General features: G+C 42.1%; 2 protein-coding genes across 5 annotated transcripts in view; both read left to right on the forward strand.

Moving 5' to 3' along the window:
- Positions 1-9,109, forward strand: part of LOC117425364 (craniofacial development protein 1-like) — a 28,683-nt gene extending 19,574 nt beyond the window's left edge. For 2 of the 3 annotated variants that reach the window (XM_034042236.3, XM_034042235.3), the window contains 2 exons: positions 2,050-2,208; positions 8,336-9,109. In XM_034042236.3, coding sequence (XP_033898127.1) covers positions 2,050-2,208; positions 8,336-8,426 — 250 coding nt within the window. In that variant the 3' untranslated portion in view covers positions 8,427-9,109. The remainder of the gene's footprint in view (positions 1-2,049; positions 2,209-8,335) is intronic. The other variant, XM_034042239.3, reaches the window with a different exon arrangement.
- Positions 9,110-13,444: 4,335 nt separating this feature from the next.
- LOC117425067 (breast cancer anti-estrogen resistance protein 1-like) overlaps positions 13,445-21,102 on the forward strand; it is a 63,097-nt gene continuing 55,439 nt past the window's right edge. The window contains exon 1 of one of the 2 annotated variants that reach the window (XM_058993872.1): positions 13,445-13,996. In XM_058993872.1, the coding sequence (XP_058849855.1) occupies positions 13,985-13,996 (12 nt within the window). In that variant the 5' untranslated portion in view covers positions 13,445-13,984. The remainder of the gene's footprint in view (positions 13,997-21,102) is intronic. The other variant, XM_058993874.1, reaches the window with a different exon arrangement.

A 21,102-nucleotide genomic window follows, 5' to 3' on the forward strand; every position in this document is an offset into this window, starting at 1 on the left:
ATCTCTGCGAACCTCAACAAGTATACATAATGCATGGGGGAAAAAAATCCTCTTGTTCAAGGCCCAGAAAAGCTTTGGGGCTGTGAGGAATCCTGATGATAAAAGAGCAGGCTGGATAAATCCAGCTTCCACTATAGAAACTGTGCCCTTTCGACTGGAAGTCTTTTTCAATATTGTTTTCATTGTCTTTTTCAATGTCATTTTCACTGTCTTTTTCAATGTCTTGAAGACACTATAAAGACTCAAGAAGCCTTTGTCAAATTTTTCAGCTACTATAACTGTACTTAATGTTGATCTGAGCTGTGCACAACGCAGCCTGTTTTCTTATTGTACACTATCGTAAATCACAGGTGGAGGATTTGATTTTCGATTCCCAAATACAGTAGTGTCGTATTTTGTGTTATTGCATTTGTTTGTTTATTTATCTTTTTACCTTTTCATATTGCAACTCTCTTGAAATCATTCAGCACTCCTCAATAGCTAGTCCTAACTTGCAGTTGAATCGCTGTTGGCAGCTGATTGGTTTTCAGTAGCTGCTTAGCCTATGAGGAAGCTGCAGGTTGCCTCAGTACACCTGGCTGGGAGGACTTGGCACTGCACTGAATATGATGTTGCCTATCATTAACCACTTGCTGTATAATATCTAGGAATATATATTGATAGTGTTCTGCCCCAGAGTGCAGAAGCTGCTAACAGGCAATGCAAGTGAACCGCATCTGAAAACTCAATCAGCATTGCTTTCCTGTACCGTTCCCAAGAAGTCATGTGATGAAGTCCTGATCCGTTCTAGAGCAGTCCCAATGTAACTTGCCCTGCATTGAGAATGTATTTATTTATTTACAGTATTGGATGTGTTTGTGTGTGTGTGTGTGTGTGTGTGTACAGTGCTTTTGAAGGAACATATCAGAATGGCTTTAAAGGGTTTCTTTGGAAAGCAGAGGTACTTGCAGTTAAGATTGTGACAACCTAGGACTACACCATCAATATTACATGCAATATTACATGCAAGTTAATGTCAGCCACTCTTTGTAGTGAAACTTGAAAAGTATCGAGCTTGCTGCAATAAAGAGTTATTTGGGTGATTTTGAATAAGGTTTTAGACAGTTAAGCCTCAACCGAGAAGCTAATGGCTTGCTTGATGGCTGTGTTAGTGTTCCAGTAAATTTAAGGTCTGTGAGCTTTATTTACCAATACGCCTCAGGCGCATTAGGATTGTTTTTGCTTTTAGTTTAGCTAATGTGCAATAAAACACACAAGTACTGGTGCTTTCTCTTAATGCCCTTTCATGATTCAGTCTGAAGCTGATGAAGATCGCATTAAGCTAAAGGAATTTAAAGGAAAGTAGTAGATTCACAAAAAGCATTTTGCAGTGCTGGGGATGGGGCTGTGGGGAAAACAGTCACAAGGGAAACATTTGAATATGTAGAAAGGTATATTGGGCTATTTTTGGCTCATAAAAAAATAATATAAGAATGTATACTCGACTCGTAATAACCCTTTACATTTCTAGTCCCCATATGGTCACGATATCTGGTAAAGGATTTAGCACATAATGACACGGCCACCTAGCCATGGGGTTTATTATAGAAGATTTAGATGGTGGTCATAGCTCCCCTCTGCCATGTCACAGCTCCCCTCTGGGATGGGTGAAACTGCTCTGCAATAGGAGTCTTATTGGAACAGTAATCTAGAGCAGTTGTACCCATGTGTGACTCTCTTCAATCCAGGACCTTGCTGCAACCCTAACCTCTCTTCCACCCCCCTGCCTTTCTCACTGCACCTTCGCTTACACGCTGCATTATAAACCAAGCATCAGTCAGTACCAGCTTTAGGCTTCTCTTTTCTTTAATTCATCTAAACTATAGCATCTGAAGGTTTTGCCCAATATGGATTCTACTCTTTCCGTACCCCTGTGTCCATAGTTTGGGTAGAAGACTTGGACAGGAATGAGGTTTGCTGATCCTGATCCAGCGATGGCTTTGTGGAGAGCTGACGCGGTACATGTATACAGTGTGTTCTCGGTAAGAGTCCAGTCTTCTGTGTTTTCAGGGGGAAGAGGCCGGCGGGCATCGGCAGCATCCTGAACCGGATCGGAGGGAAGAAGCAGAAGATGAGCACGCTGGAGAAGTCCAAGCTGGACTGGGACTCCTTCAAGAACGAGGAGGGCATCGGAGAGGAGCTGGCCACCCACAACCGGGGCAAAGAGGGGTGAGTCTGTGCAGGGGACAGGACAAAGAGGAGAGAGGCTGTGCAGGGGACAGGGCAAAGAGGAGAGAGGCTGTGCAGGGGACAGGGCAAAGAAGAGAGAGTCTGTGCAGCTCCTGTCTACAGACATCTCTGTCACTTCACAGGAGTGTCGTCGGAATACCTGAATGATTCCCAGGTTTATTAAACAGCCGTTCTATTGTCATTCTTATAAACTTCCAAACATTTTACAATAACGTAAATTCAAAAGAAAAAAAAAAAATAGCGTGATCCTGAATTCATAATCATCTCCACACTATTTATATGAGCTGCCACTTGCTAGCGTTAAACAAACAATTCAACTTTAAAATAAAGATATATAAATGTAACCTGGATAAGAAAGGCTGCTGCTCCTTCTGTGTCTCTCTTGTGTCTCCAGGAGCGAGCTGGTTCTTTTATTAATGATATTTCAGGCTGTCTCTGGAAATGGCCCTGCTTACATTAATGATATGCTTTTACCTTGTGTCCCTGGATGCCAGTTGAGATCTGCTGATGCTGGGCTTCTGGTGACTACAATGATAAAACGCAGCTCTTGTGGTGGAAGAGCCTTTTGTCATTATGCACCTGTATTATGGAACAATCTTCCAATTGAAACCCGTAAAGCTGACTCAATAAATGCATTTAAATCAAAGCTTAATCTTTATGCAGAGGCCTTTCTGTAGATTGGGACGGCCTATTTTGGAATTTTGTTAATATATATTTTATTTATTTATTTATTCCCATTTGTTTTTGGATGTTTTTTGATATTTTATTGTATAGTATATTATATTACTGTATAGTATATTTATTTGTCATGTGCAGCGCTTTGGGATGCCTTGGCATGAAAGGTGCTATACAAAATCAATGTGATTGATTGATTGGTTCTAGAAAAGGCAGATCTGTGCTTCTAAATGAATCATACGTCAGTCTCTGTGTGTGCAGTTTAAATAGAGAGCTTTTTACTTGATGAAAGAGAGTGACTCAACGGTGCTAACGGGATAACATCTGAAGATGAACCTCTTGGTTATGACATCGACAGTAATAGGAATATAGCCTGGTGTGCAAAACAAGTCATTGTGCTAGTGTGGGCAGGCATGCAACCTATTCTCAGCACGTCACTCAAAATATATACTTCATAATCCAAGTGCATAGGGGCAAAGCAGGGCTGTGTGTGTTCCACAGGTGACGTGCACTCCTTCTTCAAGAACAGAAACCTCCCACTGTAACCTGTGGTAGCACGAAGCCTTTGAATAGGTATAACCTTGGAGATATTCCATCTTCTAAAACCCCAAGATTTTCTGTGGCAGGTGGGCAGTTTGATTGATTCAGGCACTGATAGAGCGGAGAGGTGGAGAAGCTCATTTAGACCTTTTATGAGGTCTAACAACACTGCCTCCAGCCATTTAAGGATGACTGCAATTTCGATACGCTAAGCGGCAATGGCAGGACAGATTGTGCTATAATGAGCAAGGCCCACCTAGAACGAGAGCAACCTCAGAGATTGCATTCAGCTGTTCAGCTTGCACCAGATTAGAGACCTGAGCAAGAGTGAGGGTGTATTATAGCTTTCATTCTGAGGCAGTGTGTGATCATAGCTTGGTAACACTATTTACAGTATGGCCTGCAGACATGAGATGGGTATATGCCGTTCGGTGTATTAGCCATCACAAGAATGTTTTCAGACAGTTAATATGAAAAAACCCCAATACAATGACATTTGAGGGATGTGACCGCTTCTTTCCAGTGATCAAGGGGGATATAAATAAACAGCATTGTCAATTGTGGGTAATGAAACTCTCCCAGCAGATTGTAATAGCAGTATATTTAATTTGCTGTGTCGTTTAGATGGAGGGTGAAAGGCAGAGTGTATCTTATTAAGAGATTTCCAGGAAATGTTAATGATGAACCTTTAGTAAGACGTCTAAAATAAAAAAGCAGGCAAGTAAGGCATGACAATACACATTCCTGATTTTCCATAACGTGGTTCCCATTTAGGTTTTAGGGATAGACAGGATCCAACAAGGATTTAGGATCCAAGTACCGTGTCATGGTGCCTTCATTAATGCAAGCGTTATCCTGAATGTAGGCAAATTAGACACATAAGGCTATTGTATTACAGTATGTAATACACTAAGTTATACCTCAGTCTGAGGGTATAATGTATGATACAACAGGACCGGATACAGTACATTACAAAGATAGAAATAAGACTCCTATTGCATAGCAGTTTCACCCATTCCAGGTTTTAATATGAGCTTGATTTAGCCACAGTGTATAGGTAACAAGCTCAGGTGTGTCTTATTAAACTTATAGTAAAACCAGGAATGGATCAAACTGCTATGCAATGGGAGTCTTGCTTCCATCCCTGTATTAAAACAGGGGGCCTTGATGAATTCATACCGTACAGAAGGAAATGTAATTAATAAAAAGGCATTACAAGTACAATGCGTAGATGGCCTCGGGGTAACATTTGAACAGAGAACTGTGTAGTGGGGATTGACAGTGAAAGTAGACGTGAGAGCTTTTCATGTGATAAATATGTATTAGCTTTAGAGCCAGTGTCAAGACTTGAAAACTGCTGCTGAAGCATTCAGTAGTTGGTGGCATGTATGTTAAGTGATTAAACGTACAGATCATTTATCCCGTGCATAGTACAGGAATTTTATTTAAAAAAAAATGATTAGGATTATTTTCACAGCAACAGTTTACAGTTATTTGCTCGTGGTTTTGAATAATAGAGTTCCATAAAAGTGTATTCGTTTACACTGCTGGCTTAATATTTTTGTATTTATCACCAATAAAGCCAGATTTCCAGCAGCCGTGTGAAGTTTATTGGTCACATACAGTGCACTCACGTAAGTGTAAATAGCAGCAATGCACCAGCCCTGAGCAGCTCCTGTGAGGCAGCAGACACACTAGTGGTGAGTTGCAAAAGCCTTGAGTTCACAGTATTTATGGCTGAACCCTTTCATGCCAAACTGTGCTGTACGGAAGTACGTCATCGAAAAGCGTGTGCTAAACAGACAAACTGTTTTGAACAATGGTGGCTGTAAGCGAAGGCTGTGTTGAAAACAAACCCGACAAAGTTTGCTTCGTGATGAAACCTCATTAATAAGACTACTGACATCCACAAATGTTTGTTCAACTTTGTCCATCTTCCCTTGTTTGCATACATTCAATCAATCCCACAATCCAACATGATCTTTTACTGCTGCACAGTTCCTTCCTGGGTCAGCTATACCTGACACAATGACACTGGAACACAGAGAGCCATCTCTAACTACACCTCCCCCAGACCAGCCAGCTCAGCTATACCTGACACAATGACACTGGAACACAGAGAGCCATCTCTAACTACACCTCCCCCAGACCAGCCAGCTCAGCTATACCTGACACAATGACACTGGAACACAGAGAGCCATCTCTAACTACACCTCCCCCAGACCGGCCAGCTCAGCTATACCTGACACAATGACACTGGAACACAGAGAGCCATCTCTAACTACACCTCCCCAGACCAGCCAGCTCAGCTATACCTGACACAATGACACTGGAACACAGAGAGCCATCTCTAACTACACCTCCCCCAGACCAGCCAGCTCAGCTCAGCTGTACCTGGGGAGAGGCAGAGGAAACCAGGTATTGGTCTTAGAAAACTTTAAACTACTAGAAATGTCAACAGGAATAAAAAGGGAAGTTTTTTTATTCCAAAGTAATTTAGAGCCTGATAACACGCAGATAAAAAAAATGGGGCCAGCTCAACTAATTAAGCTGGAGTGGCTCAGACTGCTATGGAAGCGGAGTGTTATTTCCGTCTCTGACTCAGTACCATGTACTGTAGTATTAACAGGATTGTGCAGAGATTAAAACCAGCCTCTCAGCTCAGTACCCTGTACTGTAGTATTAACAGGATTGTGCAGGGATTAAAACCAGCTCCACAGTTCAGTGTGATGCTGCTTTTTTTTTTTTCCAGCAGTTTTGTTCTCATGTGCTCAGCAGGTTAATTGGCTATAAAACCCCAGAGCGTCACTTTCAGACCTGCCCATTAAAATACATCTGTATGTCATTAAGGGAGTTGCTATGACGAGCGTATGAATGTAGGACAGCCAGGAACAAAAAACCCTAATTTAAATCACACACACACACACATATATATATATATATATATATATATATATATATATATATATATATATATATATATATATATATATATATATATATAGCAGACCCTAATATTACACTCTCTCGCTCTCTGCGTCAATGTGTTTGCTTAGCTGTCCCACTACTGGATAAGCAGGGATGGAAATAAGACTCCCATTGCATAGCAGTTTGATCTATTCCTGGTTTTATTACGAGTTTAATTAGACACACCTGAGTTTTAGTTAACTATAAAACTGTGGTAACATAACACTGTAAGGTATTTGTCCATTCCTCATCATTACAGGAACAAGCCTGATTCAGCACAAGATTCCAGGCGTAACCTCTACACTGTGTGGGCATGCTGCAGGAGGCTGGCTTGGGGATGTTGAGGGAGATTTCAGTGTTTATGGGCGGTTGTTCTTCTGCCAGCACTGCATGTCACAGTCTGCTCATTCATTAAGAACTGTTGCAGCAGCATTGTATTGGGTTAAGTGGCAATGCAACATATTGTTAAGCTTGATATGTGACCCTTTAAGATCACCCTGGATGAATCACAGAGGCAACGGTAGCCTTTCATAAAGAGCCCTAAAAAATACACGGAAAGCTACAAGCCAGATATTCCAGCATTGCAGTAATGAGGCTGGCTCAGTAACCAGCGAGCCTCCCGAAGGGCTGCTCCCCCCTCACAGGTTTATTAAACACGGCAGGGCTTCATGAACATTCACAGGGGTGTTCTGCTTACATAACAAATGCAATGTATGGACAGCAATTCATGTTTAAACCTGTTTAAGCTATAAGCAATACAGAGTCAATTAGAACAGTGTGATTTGTTATCCTGTCATTGTATTTGAATGATCTGGTACATGCATACAGATAGATACTCATCAATCACTAGTAATAGTGAATTCTGGCATTGCTGAGGTTCACTTGCTCTGCTGGTTGTGTTGGTTGTTTCTGGTATAAAGCTCCCCCTCCAGGGGTTTTGGCAGGCTACCTGCGCTGTCCCTGATCTTTTGTGTGTTAAACTATATAAATAAAAGATTTAGTTTGATCTTCAACGCTGGCCTTCATGCACCATTCAACAGCTGTGAATGAATACAAATAACAGGACCAAAAAACATGCTATTTATGTGCACCAGAGTGTAGCATCGTGCTTACATCACGAGCTGCAGCGATTTGCGTTCAATCCACACATATTTGTGACTCTGAGCCATGTTCAAACTCGACCCTTTCTAACTGAAAGATTGGCATTTTAGAACATTGAGCCTGCCAGTCCAGGTCTGAATCATCGGTTTGTGGATGTAAAGTGACTAGCTTTGGGATGTTTTGTGCTTCTGCACAGCGCATTAGCCTGGCTAAACATAGAAAGTACATGTCAAATATAAATGTTTTCCAGAAGAGACTGGCATTTTTGATCATCAATTTAATTCCGCTAGCGGTTGCTCAGGAGTTGGGTTGTTGCAAAGAAAAGCAGAGTAGCAATTCTGGCATTGCTTCACATAAAGAGGCTCATTCCTGTAACGCGAAAAAAAAACTAAAATAATCTTTCATGGTTCATGAACTTGCTTATACTTTGGGCCCTTTTAGCCTTCATTTTGCTTCATGTTGCTGATGAACACGAAGCTTCTGTCTGCACAACAAAAGCAGCTGTGCCTGGACCCTACAAACCAAGCTCACACTTTCCCCCAACCTTGTCTCAGACTTACCTGTCCCCACTACAGATTCTCTACAGCGCCACATGGCAGTGCATGCCAGTTTTGGTCCGTGCAAGACAATTGGAAGGCAGCACGTCCTTCTCAAGAACGGGCTTTGTTGCCTCCAAAGCGATAGCGGAACTAGCTCATCCAGAACTCTATACACTCAGTCATAACATAATTAAAAGAGCAGTCTTTATCAATTAACACTGAAAAGCTGGTGTAAGTTATTATTTCTAATTGATCTGCTCTAACTCCGATTCTTGTGTTTTCAGGTACGTGGAGAGGAAAGCTTTCCTGGAGCGGGTGGATCATCGGCGGTTTGAACTTGAGAAAAGCCTCCGGCTCAGTAACATGAAGCGATGACAGTGCGACCCTCTCCTCCAGCTTCATGATGCGATGACAGTGCGACCCTCTCCTCCAGCTTCATGAAGCGATGACAGTGTGACCCTCTCCTCCAGCTCAGCAACATGAAGTGATGACAGTGCGACCCTCTCCTCCAGCTTCATGAAGCGATGACAGCGTGACCCTCTCCTCCAGCTTCATGAAGCGATGACAGCGCGACCCTCTCCTCCAGCTCCGTAATATGAAGCGATGACAGCGTGACCCTCTCCTCCAGCTCAGCAACATGAAGCGATGACAGCGTGACCCTCTCCTCCAGCTTCATGAAGTGATGACAGCGCGACCCTCTCCTCCAGCTCCGTAATATGAAGCGATGACAGCGTGACCCTCTCCTCCAGCTCAGTAACATGAAGCGATGACAGCGTGACCCTCTCCTCCAGCTTCATGAAGCGATGACAGCGTGACCCTCTCCTCCAGCTTCATGAAGCGATGACAGTGCGACCCTGACAGTGAAGAACCCCCTCCCCCTCGTCTTTGACACTACTTTACCCTTTAGAGCTCATTTTGTTTTCAGAGTTCCCCATCTCTTTACTGATTGTAATAGTGTATTGTCATAGTGCACATTCCACTTTCATTTTATTTTATTTATTTATTTCATATGGATAATGTCACTGCATATTGCTAAATAAAGCACTTCTTCGATTTAATGTTCCTTAATATGTGCCACTTCATGTGCATTAGGACATGAAACGCCAGGTACATACCAAAACTTTAGATACACAATAGAATGGCAAAATACTAACATATTTGTAAATGACATCGAGATCGTTGTTCACACATGTTATTTACAAGTATGCTGTCCAGTGTGTCAAACACCGAGCATGAATGCGTGAAATGTTTTGGTCTGTAGCTTGAGGCATTCTTTTTCAGCATATGTGATGATGTCGTCATCACACAAAGCAAAAATAAAAAACAACAACTTCCCAAACACTGACTATACATGGTAAAAAAAAAAAAAGAAGCTGTTGCACGAATATGCCAAAATACTGGTTTACCCAATAGACTAATCTTAAAATGTCTGCTCTTTTGCCCTTTGATTTGCTTTCATACCATTTTCACTCTGCCTCCAAAATTGCATTTCCATTTCTGACAATAAGTGGCCTGTAAGTACTCTTAAGTTGTTTATTATTATTTGCTTTAGAATTATATTTAGTGTTTTCTTTTCCTTTCAGAAAAAGGGTTCTCAGTAAACAGCTTTGAGATCTTTTTTCTAGGTTCCTACGTGATGGGAGTCAGAAAGCTGGACAGAGAGTTGATTGTTACTTTTATTAAGTCTGTTCTGTCTAAAGCCCTGGGTTGGCTGGCATTGCGTCAGCTGTTCCTGTCTGATCGGGTGTAGAAAGGCAGAGACCTTCGCGTTCCGCCTGTCCGGGCCTCGTTTCTGCACAGCGCGGATAGACAGCCCTGCTTCAGTCTGTTGACACCTCACGGATGCTCTCGCCCCCTGTCTCTCCGTAGATAGCCGCCCCCGTGTGACTTGCAGTCATAGTCACAGAGCTTTACTGTCACTTCCCACGCGTTGCAGGCACTCCTTCCTAAAGGGTGCTGGTCGGTTAGTAAGTGGCCCAGTCATTCACGTCCTTTAGGCCAGAAGCTTATTCATCTTCATGCATCTCCCAGCATTGCACAAAAATAACTGTTTCAATCTGCTTTCATCTAGTAATGAGGCAAGATCCATGAACGGAGGCCACAATTTTAAACGTTACAAATCACGCCTGAGTAATCAACCTATCCATGTCATGGGTTTGTCACCCAGCTTCACTTCGCAGTCCTCTATCCATACTGTATGCAATGATATATTTTTATATTATTTGAAAAAAAAAACTGGATTTGTTGTAGCATCAGCATTTCATGATGGCATTGTACTTGTTCTATTCCAGGTGACTTTCTGAAAAAGTCTATCCATGTTCTCTATTTAATTAAAAGTATTTATATGATATTATAGACACATGGTGCAGTATACATGGTTTTGTTACACTTAATATAATGTAATGTGTGGTTCTGGCTTCTTTCTGAGTGTAGCGTGGGTGTCCTAATGCATTTGGAGCCCATTATATCACTCGGTTACATTAAAGTAAGGCAGAAGAGAGATTAAACTGAGATCGGATTGAATTTACATTACAAAGAGCCTGCGGGGGTGATAATCTTATGGCTGTGAAGTTTCGTTTGCCTGAGCTGGCATGAGGAGCTGGCCCATTTGCAAATATGAATAAATAATGGAACAGAGCTGTCATTTTTTCAGTACAGGGAGTCTGTTGTAACAAAGGATTCAAAGCGATGGCCAATCGCCCAGTCATGTTGCTTCTAATCACTCTCCAGGGTGGCAGAATTGAAGAGTTCTGTGCTGTCCTGCATACTGTAGATCAGGGTTAATCAAACTGCATCGCATGAGATGTGCGGGGGACTTTGTACTGCATTGCATTGTTCCACGTACAGTATAATGTTCAAGTTGATTCGGATTTTCTTGCACTGTTAGTTTAATCTGGGCTGTTTGGCCATTGAACTTACTTGATCTTATCCCTCTGTTTGAATCTGGTTATATTAGCGGTGTTAGTGTCTTTACAGTTGGTACACGGCTGTATTTTATGATTCTCTCAAAGAGTTCCATTACAGATTGTGTCCAGTTACAACCATTTCAATGCCACGTTGTGTAACCTCTAGCCATATCAATGATACAAGATCTGTTTCGCATATCCAGTTTACTGTTTAAAGGGTTCAATCTGATGTGCTGTTTTACTTACATCATGACCTGGCGTGTATGCTTTGTTTTTGTTCACAAAAAAACCCACAACAGCCTCTAAGCTTGACAGTATTGCAGCGGGCAGGCGGGCACACCGGCAGAGAGCATGTCATTAACATCTGCACCAGGCTGGTGAAAGCTGGCGTGGTGACTGGGTTTCCGTTCTCCACAGTCAGCACCGCACAGCAGATGGCAAGGCATGCAGGCACATCAGTCCAGTCAGGCATGCTTTCCTATCAGACATCAGCCAGGTGCCAGGCTCAGTGAGACCAGAAGATAGTCAAGTGAAGCTCGGTTTTTACAGTTCTGGGGTTAATTTGTAAAAAAAAAACAAAAAAAAAACAACAGTACCAGATCTTATCATTAAGGAAGAGGGATAGCATATTTGTGTTAGACCTAATGTACTGACCTTGATTTACAGTAGCTGCCACATATTGTCATTCAATTCATGAAACACAAAAGTGTTGTTTTTTTTTTTTTAATTGTAGGCTACATGTTAAGTCATAGAGTTTTTTATTTTTATTTTTTTCATTTATATTTCATCATTTGCTAATTATATAATTTTCGCCTTTCATCAGACAAAAAGGTTACCGAATCTGGGATCCGGTGTGATCCGGCACACATCAACCGCTGAAAAAAATCACACAAAATCAAAAATGGGTCTGCTGAAAAAAAAGAAAAAACTTGCCAAGATAATGTGTTTTTGCAAGTGGCGACAGTACAGTATTTCTTGATTTGAATGTCAGTTTATAAAACAAAAATTGTAAAATTTTGACCAAGCAATTGCATGTACTTCAGTGGGGAATGCTGTCACAGTAATGTAGTGAGGAAAACAGATCTGCCTTTACCTTTGCACTTGATTCAGAATCCAGGCCCGTAGCGTTCGCTGGTTCTGCTTGTTGCGAGCCCTGTGTGGGTCTATGCTGTTACAAAAACAAATCACGAACCATACACATTGACCGGAAATCACAGCAACACCTTCCACCTTCCTGATGCTGGTCACAGATATCGATCTACAGCAGTCCCTTGTCAGTACACAGTCCATGTCAGGCTGGTTGGCGGCGCAGTGTGATTGTGCAGCTCAGGAGGGCAGAGAGAAATGAGTCTGCTGGTCTCAGCTTCCAGTCCTTTGTTGCGATACCACTACTCCTATCATATTATATTCTAGCACTGTGAAGCATCCTGTTCATAGAAGCAGACAATCATACATCTTTATATTCACATCGTGCTGCTTTTCATGCATCATCGAAACACACAACTAGGATATGACAGCTGCTAATTCAATATTTAGACAGGTAATATTCAACAATACTACTCGATGCACTGAGAACACTTTATTATTCAAAAGCATGAAGCAAATAAAAACCTCTTCACGAAAGCCCTCAAATGCATTTCTAATCTATAGGTGAGGCTGCAAGCAGGGCACCAGATTAATTGGTCACTGATCTATTTATTGCTGCATCACTAGTGACCAGAGCGAGCTGCAGTGACTGCTGAAGGCAAACAATGAGCCTGTAAGCCATTAGGCCCTAACCATGGGGATTCCAAATGCACCCCAGAGGTCAGAGTGCAGGCTTTGGGCATCTCAGTACTTTACCTGGGGTTGAGTTCAGTGACCCTATAGCTGAACTAATGCACTGTAGCATGTAGAAGACTGTGGGCCAGAAGGAGGTCATAGATAGTTTAACTGCATTCAGTAACAACACTTGCTCAATATTATAAATGTGTCGTTGCAAGTTTAGCTAACGATTCACTAACGAACACATTTCTTACAAGTCTGAAACGAGTACAATAAATCACACAGTCTCTGTGAATACTGCTCTGTTTTAAAACATTTAAGAAATGAGTTAATAAGGTTGTGCCTGTATAGCGCTTGCCAAGACAGTTTCAACTACAGTAACGTCAAATACATTTGCAATGCAATTTACTATGTTTAGCATATTCAGAAATGCTGTACGGTAAGGACGTAACAAATCCTACTGCTGTGTGTTCAAACGTGTGGCTGTGTGATTTAAAAACTACTGATTAAATAAAATATGTCTGTACTTGAGGGTTAATACAACTACCCATGTATATGAAAAGATGCGTTTCGTTTGCTTTTAGTAACCTAAGAACAGAGAGATCCCGAGAACTGTCAATATTCCCACAGCCGACGTAAAATGCCAAACCTTCCCCTTTAAAAGCCTGCTTCTGGAAAAGCTATTTTCCAAGCGCCTGCGCTCCCCCTGCGGGATGGACCATCCCTTTAAACCGAAGTTGCCGATTCCATCATTTAAGCAGAAGCAGCTCCAGGTCTTAATCGGCAGCGAAGTGACATTATAATCCGAAAACTGGAAATCAAAGCGTTTCTCCGCTGAATGCATTCGCTTCAGAGGCCGATTGCACGTAACATTTTACGTTCTGTGCATTTGTGAAAAATAAATAAATAAATAAATAAACAACTAGTGACATTTAGAAAAGAAGCAAGTGGAGCGGAGCGAACAGAAGCAAGACGTTTCTAAATGCCAAGTACATGCGCTGGACTGCAGCCTTGATTCTCGGGGTGCGCTGAGATTTTAAAGGCTAGGCAAGCCGACACACAGTACACCTCTTCTAGAAGCGATCAACACAGTACGGCACTGGCTGTGCTTTCAGCTGTCACTGCGAGAAGAAAATGATGCTGGAATACATGTAGAAAACTGGATTTAAAAGAAATAGTGGTTTGCTGTAAAGCTACACCGGAAAGTTCGGAACTAAGAACTGTTTTGCAGTCAGAACATAAGAGAACTAAATATATAACAAGATGTCTGTGCCGGTAAGTGAGTTAATACGACAATAATGTACATCATATTACCAAAAATGACCAGCTTGCGCTAGGCGGTGTTGCATTTAAATAAATATATTTATTTATGTATTTGGTTTTTTTTGGATGAAGATCCAATTTGTGGATTATAAAATGTTATTTTATAATCCAGGGTAATCAGAAGGGTTTAGAGAGATCTAATCTGATAAATCGGGTTTGGACGATTTAGGCTGCATCCCGCATCCTTCTTAATCCTACCCTATCTTCCACAGTCTGGGAAAGGGGAAAGTTGTGCCTCATCCGTTTGCCGCTAGGTTGGCAACCTGTCAAAATTACTATGGTGCACTGTACAACCAGAGCGTGGATGTTACAGCCAGCGGTCTGCCGGCTAACGTGTTGTCAATTCAGAAGAACAAAATATCTGTGTTGTGGTTTGTTTCTAGGTATAGTCAGTTACCAAAAAGCGCATTTTGGTTGTCAAACAGCAAACACAGTATCGGGTGAAGTACCTTTATAAACTGTGTTACACACTGCAGTGTAAGTAATACCTCCCCCCCACTCTCCCCCAGTTAAGAGGCAGAACGCACTGCGGACGTTAGCGAGAGAGTTTTGACGTCTTGATTAAACAGGGCTCTCAAAACATACCTGCCATTAAATTAAGTAAGCTATGTAGTTTTATTACTACCAATCGTTTTTAAAAATGTTCCACCCACGTTGCATATTAAAAGCAAGATACTGTATTGTTAAAGTGACTGTCAAGGAATTCAATAAGTATGTGTTTTACAATAACCTTATCTAAAACCGAATCGGCACGTGTTGCGATTTGAATTAAAATTGAGTACAAAATGGTAGGACATTTTCACCATTACACTCATGTATTATGAGCTTGAATCACTTTGTTATAGTTTGGGTAATTCAAAGTGTGCACTACAGTATGACGCTGTCTTACAATAATGCGCATGTGTTCGGTTTAGCTAAATCAGTGCAGTGGTTATTAGTTCACCCGCATTCAGCGGCTGAAACTCAATTCACATATTGTATTGAAGTTCAGGTATACTGTCCTGGGTCATCTAGAGACCAGGATCACAGCGTGACCAGAAGAGACCACGGGTTCACAGGTCCAAGACTATAGCCCATCCACGTGCCGCTCTGTAACCTGAGCGCTAATAGACAACCGGTGGAATGGGTATGATTGACTAGTGACAAACTCAGGTGTGTCTGAATAAATCATGCTTCATATTGACTCCTTGCTACTGGATACTTTAGATCTATACCCCTCAGAAAGGTCATGGTTGTAGCAGGTTTATGACTTGATAAGCAGATTTTCTTTATATGTTTTACTGTACTGTACAGTTTCATATTCCTGTTCGGTTGTGGTCTTGTCACACTGGAGTGGGTGTTAGTGAAAAGTGCTACATTGTAACTGTTTGACCTTGCCTGTAGATTTGGCCTTGCCTTCTGTGTAGCGCTGCAGTTGCCATGGCTGTCTCTTCTCGTGATCCCGTTACTCCCCTCGGAGTTCAAGTAGCAGTTTGGTGTTGAAATTCTTGTGAGCAGTTCAAGGGGTTACTTATTGAACTGCAGCTAAATCTTGGCTTGCCCTTAAATTTTCACAGTCCTCACCCGCATTCCAGAATCAAAACTGGATAGAAAAAAAAGAAGCATTCAAATATTTATTTCATATGCTTACAGCAAAGTCTGTGTAGTGAGTTTTATTTTGAGTGCATTGGAGCCACGGGTGTTTGTAGGGTTTGCATTGTTGTTAATTCTGCCCAGAGAAACACCTGAAAGAAATCAGGGATGCGAGTCGTGTTGCAAATGACTCAAAGACTCTCCTAATGTCGCCTGTGACAACTTCTTCACATCCTACAGACTTGGTGCTGAGCTACTCAAAAGAAAGCTGACCCTGGTCGGAACAGGGATAAATAGCAAGCCTGAGCCTCCAAATGAGACTGTGAAAAGCCGAACCGTGCACTCTTCACAGTGTGCTTTGACAGAAAGCACAGCAGTTGTTGTAACAGACATACCTAAATTCTGAACATAGTAGAATTTGTAGAATATTACGAAGTGTCTGTATCTGATGCTGCAGCACACCCTGAACCTCCTGCTGCCCCCTCCAGCAGTGCATAGAGACTTCAGTTACTCTGCAAACCCGCTATCTTGAAGAAGGCAGCAGAGCACTTTGCTGGAGGTGCCTGTCTTTTATGCTTCGACAAGCAAGTCTGGATTCTTTCATCTTGCAGAAACTTTAGGCTGGAGGCCTGGAAAAATGAGAATGCTTCTTTTTTTTTTTTTTTTGCAAACACTGAGACTGCTTCGGCAGGCCACTCAGACAGCTGCAGTTTTTGGACAGGGCAGTGGTGCTGGAATCCTGTGCTCGAGAGAATGTGGATCAGTTTAACAGGCTGGTTCACTGCAAGGGCTTTTATTTGTGTTACTTATTTTACTCCCTATCTCTCAGTTTGAATCGTCTTTGTTTCCAGTCACAGCGTAAAAGGGTTTCATTGCATCTCTTTTATACTGTTTAGAAACCCAAGGTCTTGAATCCTGTAGGATCTTTCCTGGTCTGAAAATAAAAAAAATGATATATATAGAATTAAACAGTAATACCTAAGTGGGCATTACCTGCTTGATGATTGCCTTCTTGGTGCTTCTTTTAGTGTCTCTTACTGAGTGAGACTTTCCCACTCTGTGGTGATGGTATAATGACCACCCTTCTGTGCATTTAAACTCTGACGTGTTTGAAACCAATCTGGAAACCCAAGACAAGAACACATGCATATTTCTGACAATGGTTAAACCCTTAAGCAAAATAGCTGCTTAACATTTGGAAAAAAATATTTTCAGCCTGAAATTCGGTACACGTGCTTATAGTTTTTGCATTAACCTGTAGGGGTCAGTCTGCTGGTCAAGGGGAATGCCAGTAAGTTGCCCGTCCCCGCTGTGCCTGGTCTTTGGCTGGACAAAGGACGTGTGACTGGCATTGTCACATGAAAGAGGTCTTTATCCCATTAAAAGCAGCAGTCGGCTGAGCTGGTGCATTGTCAAGTCTCTGCAGTGCAAACTGGGCTCCTGCCAGGACTCCACAGCACTAGCAGTCACAAAGAGGATACAGGTGGCTTTCTCTTTTGGGCTGACGTGGGGGTGGTGGGGGTGGGGGGGGGGGGGGGGCAGTAACAATTGCTGCTCCAGTCCCATCCTTCCTTCAGCCAAAATCATTATGGTTATTATTGTTGGTATTGTTGTTGTTGTTGTTGTAGTAGTAGTAGTAATAATAATAATAATAATAATAATAATAATAATAATAATAATAATAATAATAATAATAATAATAATAATAATAATAATAATAAATGCCCCCTTTCAATTCTGTTGCATCTGACGTATGCTTTTGAAGCTGCTTTCATTGTTTCAAGCAAGACCAAAGGCAGAGGACAGAAAGAGGTCAATAACAAAAGCTGAGAAGCGTTTGTGGAAGCAGCTGCTTGTCTCATTAATTGCAACGTATTCTTTTTCAGTGTATTGTATTTCTATTGCGCCTGCCATACCGCAGTATCTCAAAGCGCTGTCTGTGTCGGTTTAAACAGAAAGAAGCCTGCAGCATCAAGATATACTGCAAATTACAAAGGAAGAAGAAGAAATAAGAACACAGGAAATGAATAAGAATGATAAAAAAACCAGGTATTCCCAAGAAAATCCCAGTGCTGCGTGCTTCTGAATGAAAACACTGAGCAAGGGAGCCGGGGGTCTGAGTGACAGCTCCCTGCATCACAGGAGATAGACCTGTAATACAGTGCTAGCAGGAGGGTGGCATTCGACACTTATTATAGACAAGGTCCCCACATACATATTCATATTCATTTCCTAAGAAGGTCTTTGCGTCACAATAACTCAATCGAGTCCCCAGCTATTTATAAAGGTTGCCCCTGGCAACGGTAAGCCAGCAGTTTTTCTTTATTTTTTTTTTCTCCTCCAGTGATGTCTCATTTGGTAGTGATTGCCCCCCCCCCCCCCCCTCCATTACTGTGCTTCCAGCAGTCTTGGCAGACAGACGAGCCAAGGATTGCATAGCTCGGAGGGGAAGGTGCATCATCTTGTTAAAAGCAGTTAACACATGTGTTGCTTTTGAGTTGACAGCTCCACGGAGCTGCACTAATGTTTACACTGTTCACTATTTAAGTGGAAAACCAGACCTTACCAGTTTTATAATATGAAAGCTGGATTAAATCGGCTTTAACACCAGTGAAAACGAGTATTCCGTGCCATACAATCTCCACCAAGCACTGTTGCATATTGGGAAACAGCTTAGCTGCGTGCTGGGGGCTCTTCGAATCTAAATGCATGCATTTTTTACAGTAACAAAAGCTTAGTAAGTTTGAGCCTGGATTTTTTTTTTTTTTTAATACCAATAAACTGTAAAATGAGGCTCTTTCAACAGCAGCCTATTTGTGTTCTTCTTTTTAATAATGGGGAAGGAGACAGACGAGGGCAGTGCTCTTTTAAAAAGGCGTCTCACAATGGACAAGAGAGTTTAATTGGTAACCCTGTCCTCTAAGTGCATACAATGCCTTTGTGCCCTTTCTGCATTCCTGTGATGTATTAAAGGGGATGCTGATTAATTGATTCCGCATGTGGGCGGGGGGCGGCTTTCTGGATATGAAATATCCCAATCCGGAGTGCTGGTGGCCCAATGGCTTTCTCTTTTCATTTTCATTGTTGTTGTTGTTGAAAGAATGTCCAGTCCTGTGCAGAGCCTGGGAATGTGACTGGAAATGCAGGGCAGGGCAGGGGTCTTGTCCTCAAACAGTGCAGCTAATTCATAGGACCAAATCAAAGTGCTCCTCAGCATCAGTGCTTCCGTTTCTATGACATTTAACTACATTAATGAGTTTTTTTTAACATACATTTTTGTATTTGTTTGGACCTCCTTGCTAACTGAAGACATATAGATAGATTCATGAAGAAGACAGGTCATCGATAAACTGAAAAGTCACTATTTTAATAACTGGCTATAACGTTTCTCTAAGGGATGTGCAGAGCCAAACTGAAAGACTTAATAAATAATTTTAATAGTTTTTAGTTGAGCTGTGACAACGTATTTGAACTTGATTTCGAAGGACAGACTGTTCAGTAGCCCAAATCCCATTTCAGAACTTTCTGTTTCCCCCACTGCTTTACTGATATTGCATCCTTTTCAATGTCAGCGATGTGCTTGGGACGCAATAATGGAAATCTTGGGTTGTGTTGATGAGAGTTGTGCATTCACCCGAAACAGTTCAGAAGAGTGCAGTGGTGGTGTCTTTAACTGTGTGTCACTGCACAGCAAGCCAGGGACACTGTGCTCAGGGTCCTCCCAGTGCTCTTGAACCTGCCCTTTGCTGTTTCCTCTCCGTCGCACACCCTTTTCAGATGGTTTCAAGGCTAATGTGTTTTTTGCTGCAGGCTCGGCACCCTGGTGTGAGATTCGGGCAGCTCGCTACCCTTTCACAGCCCGCTGTTATTTCACACTGTCTTGCTTTTCCTGTCACGCTGGCTGTGGTCTGCATTGAGCGGGGAGGGGGGATTAGTTTGGAGCTGGGGTGTAGTGTAGAAAAGAAAGGGCTGTTTGTCTGCAGAAGCATAGCTGTGAAATCTCTCTGATTGCAATCCCATTTTTTAATAGTTCAAGCAAGGCCCTGGCACTGGTAAAACGAATGTGCGACTGGCATGCAGCTAATTACAATTTATATATTTATTCCATAATGAATTAGATGTGCCTGCATCTGGCGTATAGAAAATAAATGACGATCAGCACTGTGGCGCTATGCAAAGAAAGTGTCTCAGGATTTAGTTTTTTTTTTTTATTCAAATCATAATGTATTTTATTGTTTTAATGTTAACAAACACCCCTTTCTAAAGCATCCCAAGTATAAATCTCATTCCCCTGGTACGTGAGCGTTAACGGGACACTATTGATCAGGAATATATGTTTGATTTACTGGAGCCATGTGCCATGGAGTGACCTAAGAGAGTTAGTTACTAGTGAATTGACCTGCCAGTACTAGATCAAGGGGTTGACTGACGCTATCGAGCTGCCTATCATTTCTTATACACTGGTGCTGGGCAGGGTTTAAGCTCTGTGTGTGTGTTTTCTGTGTGTGTGTGTTAGGCACAGTTCTGTGTAGAGTCAAACCTGCAGATGCTCAAGCAGTCTTTATAGAAAGGTGGATAGATAGACATTCCTCTGCATTGGTGGTAAAGGGATAATAATCAGGGTGCTACTCCTCTTCTGGGACACACAGGGATGCCGCACAGTGGTTTCTATAGGCGGCTGGTATTATATAGATTTGACTGTATTTCTTTGACCGTTCCTTTGACCTTTACCTCCCGCGATCTTCCTATCTGGATTAGTGTGGTTACTGTTCCCTGGACTCCTCCCCAAAGCCTGCAGTGTCCTTCCTGTACAAAGCAGGGATCACAATGGTACATAGTATTCTCAGTGCGCTGTCATCAGTGCATTATGCAACCTCCTCATAAACCTACTGACTATCTAACCAAGCCATTCTGAATGGCATTGTACGATAGGTAGGACCTGTCGCTTCTCCAGCAGTTCAGAACGTAGCACAAAAATAAATAAATACACCCTCTCTACCTCCAGCCAGCTCACATCAGCTGCTGCTGTATCCATCCTTGAATAGAACGAGACTGGAGTCCACTTCTATTATTGTAGCTGATTGCTTCACTGGACTGATTTGGTTGCTGGCAATTGTGAAAATGGCCAAAGGGTGTAGTGGAGGACTCCAATCCTTCGAGCGAGTGAGCAAATGAATAAATAAAGGAATGAGATCATTCGTACTGTAGTGAACCGTGCCTGGGCTTTTAATGGAATTGCGTTTGAAGTATCGATTCCCACCCCCCCTTCCAGTGTTCACTGAAATCATTGAGCTTGTGCTCTCATTGAAGTCTAGGAAGCTGCAATGGTAACTCCAGGCTCCTCTCTGAGACAGAGAGACTCTGATAACATCACAAGGACTGGGTGGTAACGAGGGGTAAAACACTAGCGGGATCGTAGCGTTAAAATAGGACAGTACTTAGATCCAGTGCGGTTAAGACCATTCAGATAGATACCAGGATCTACA

This window comes from Acipenser ruthenus, chromosome 20 (genome assembly GCF_902713425.1).
Source record: "Acipenser ruthenus chromosome 20, fAciRut3.2 maternal haplotype, whole genome shotgun sequence".
In the NCBI taxonomy this organism is placed as follows: Eukaryota; Metazoa; Chordata; class Actinopteri; order Acipenseriformes; family Acipenseridae; genus Acipenser; species Acipenser ruthenus.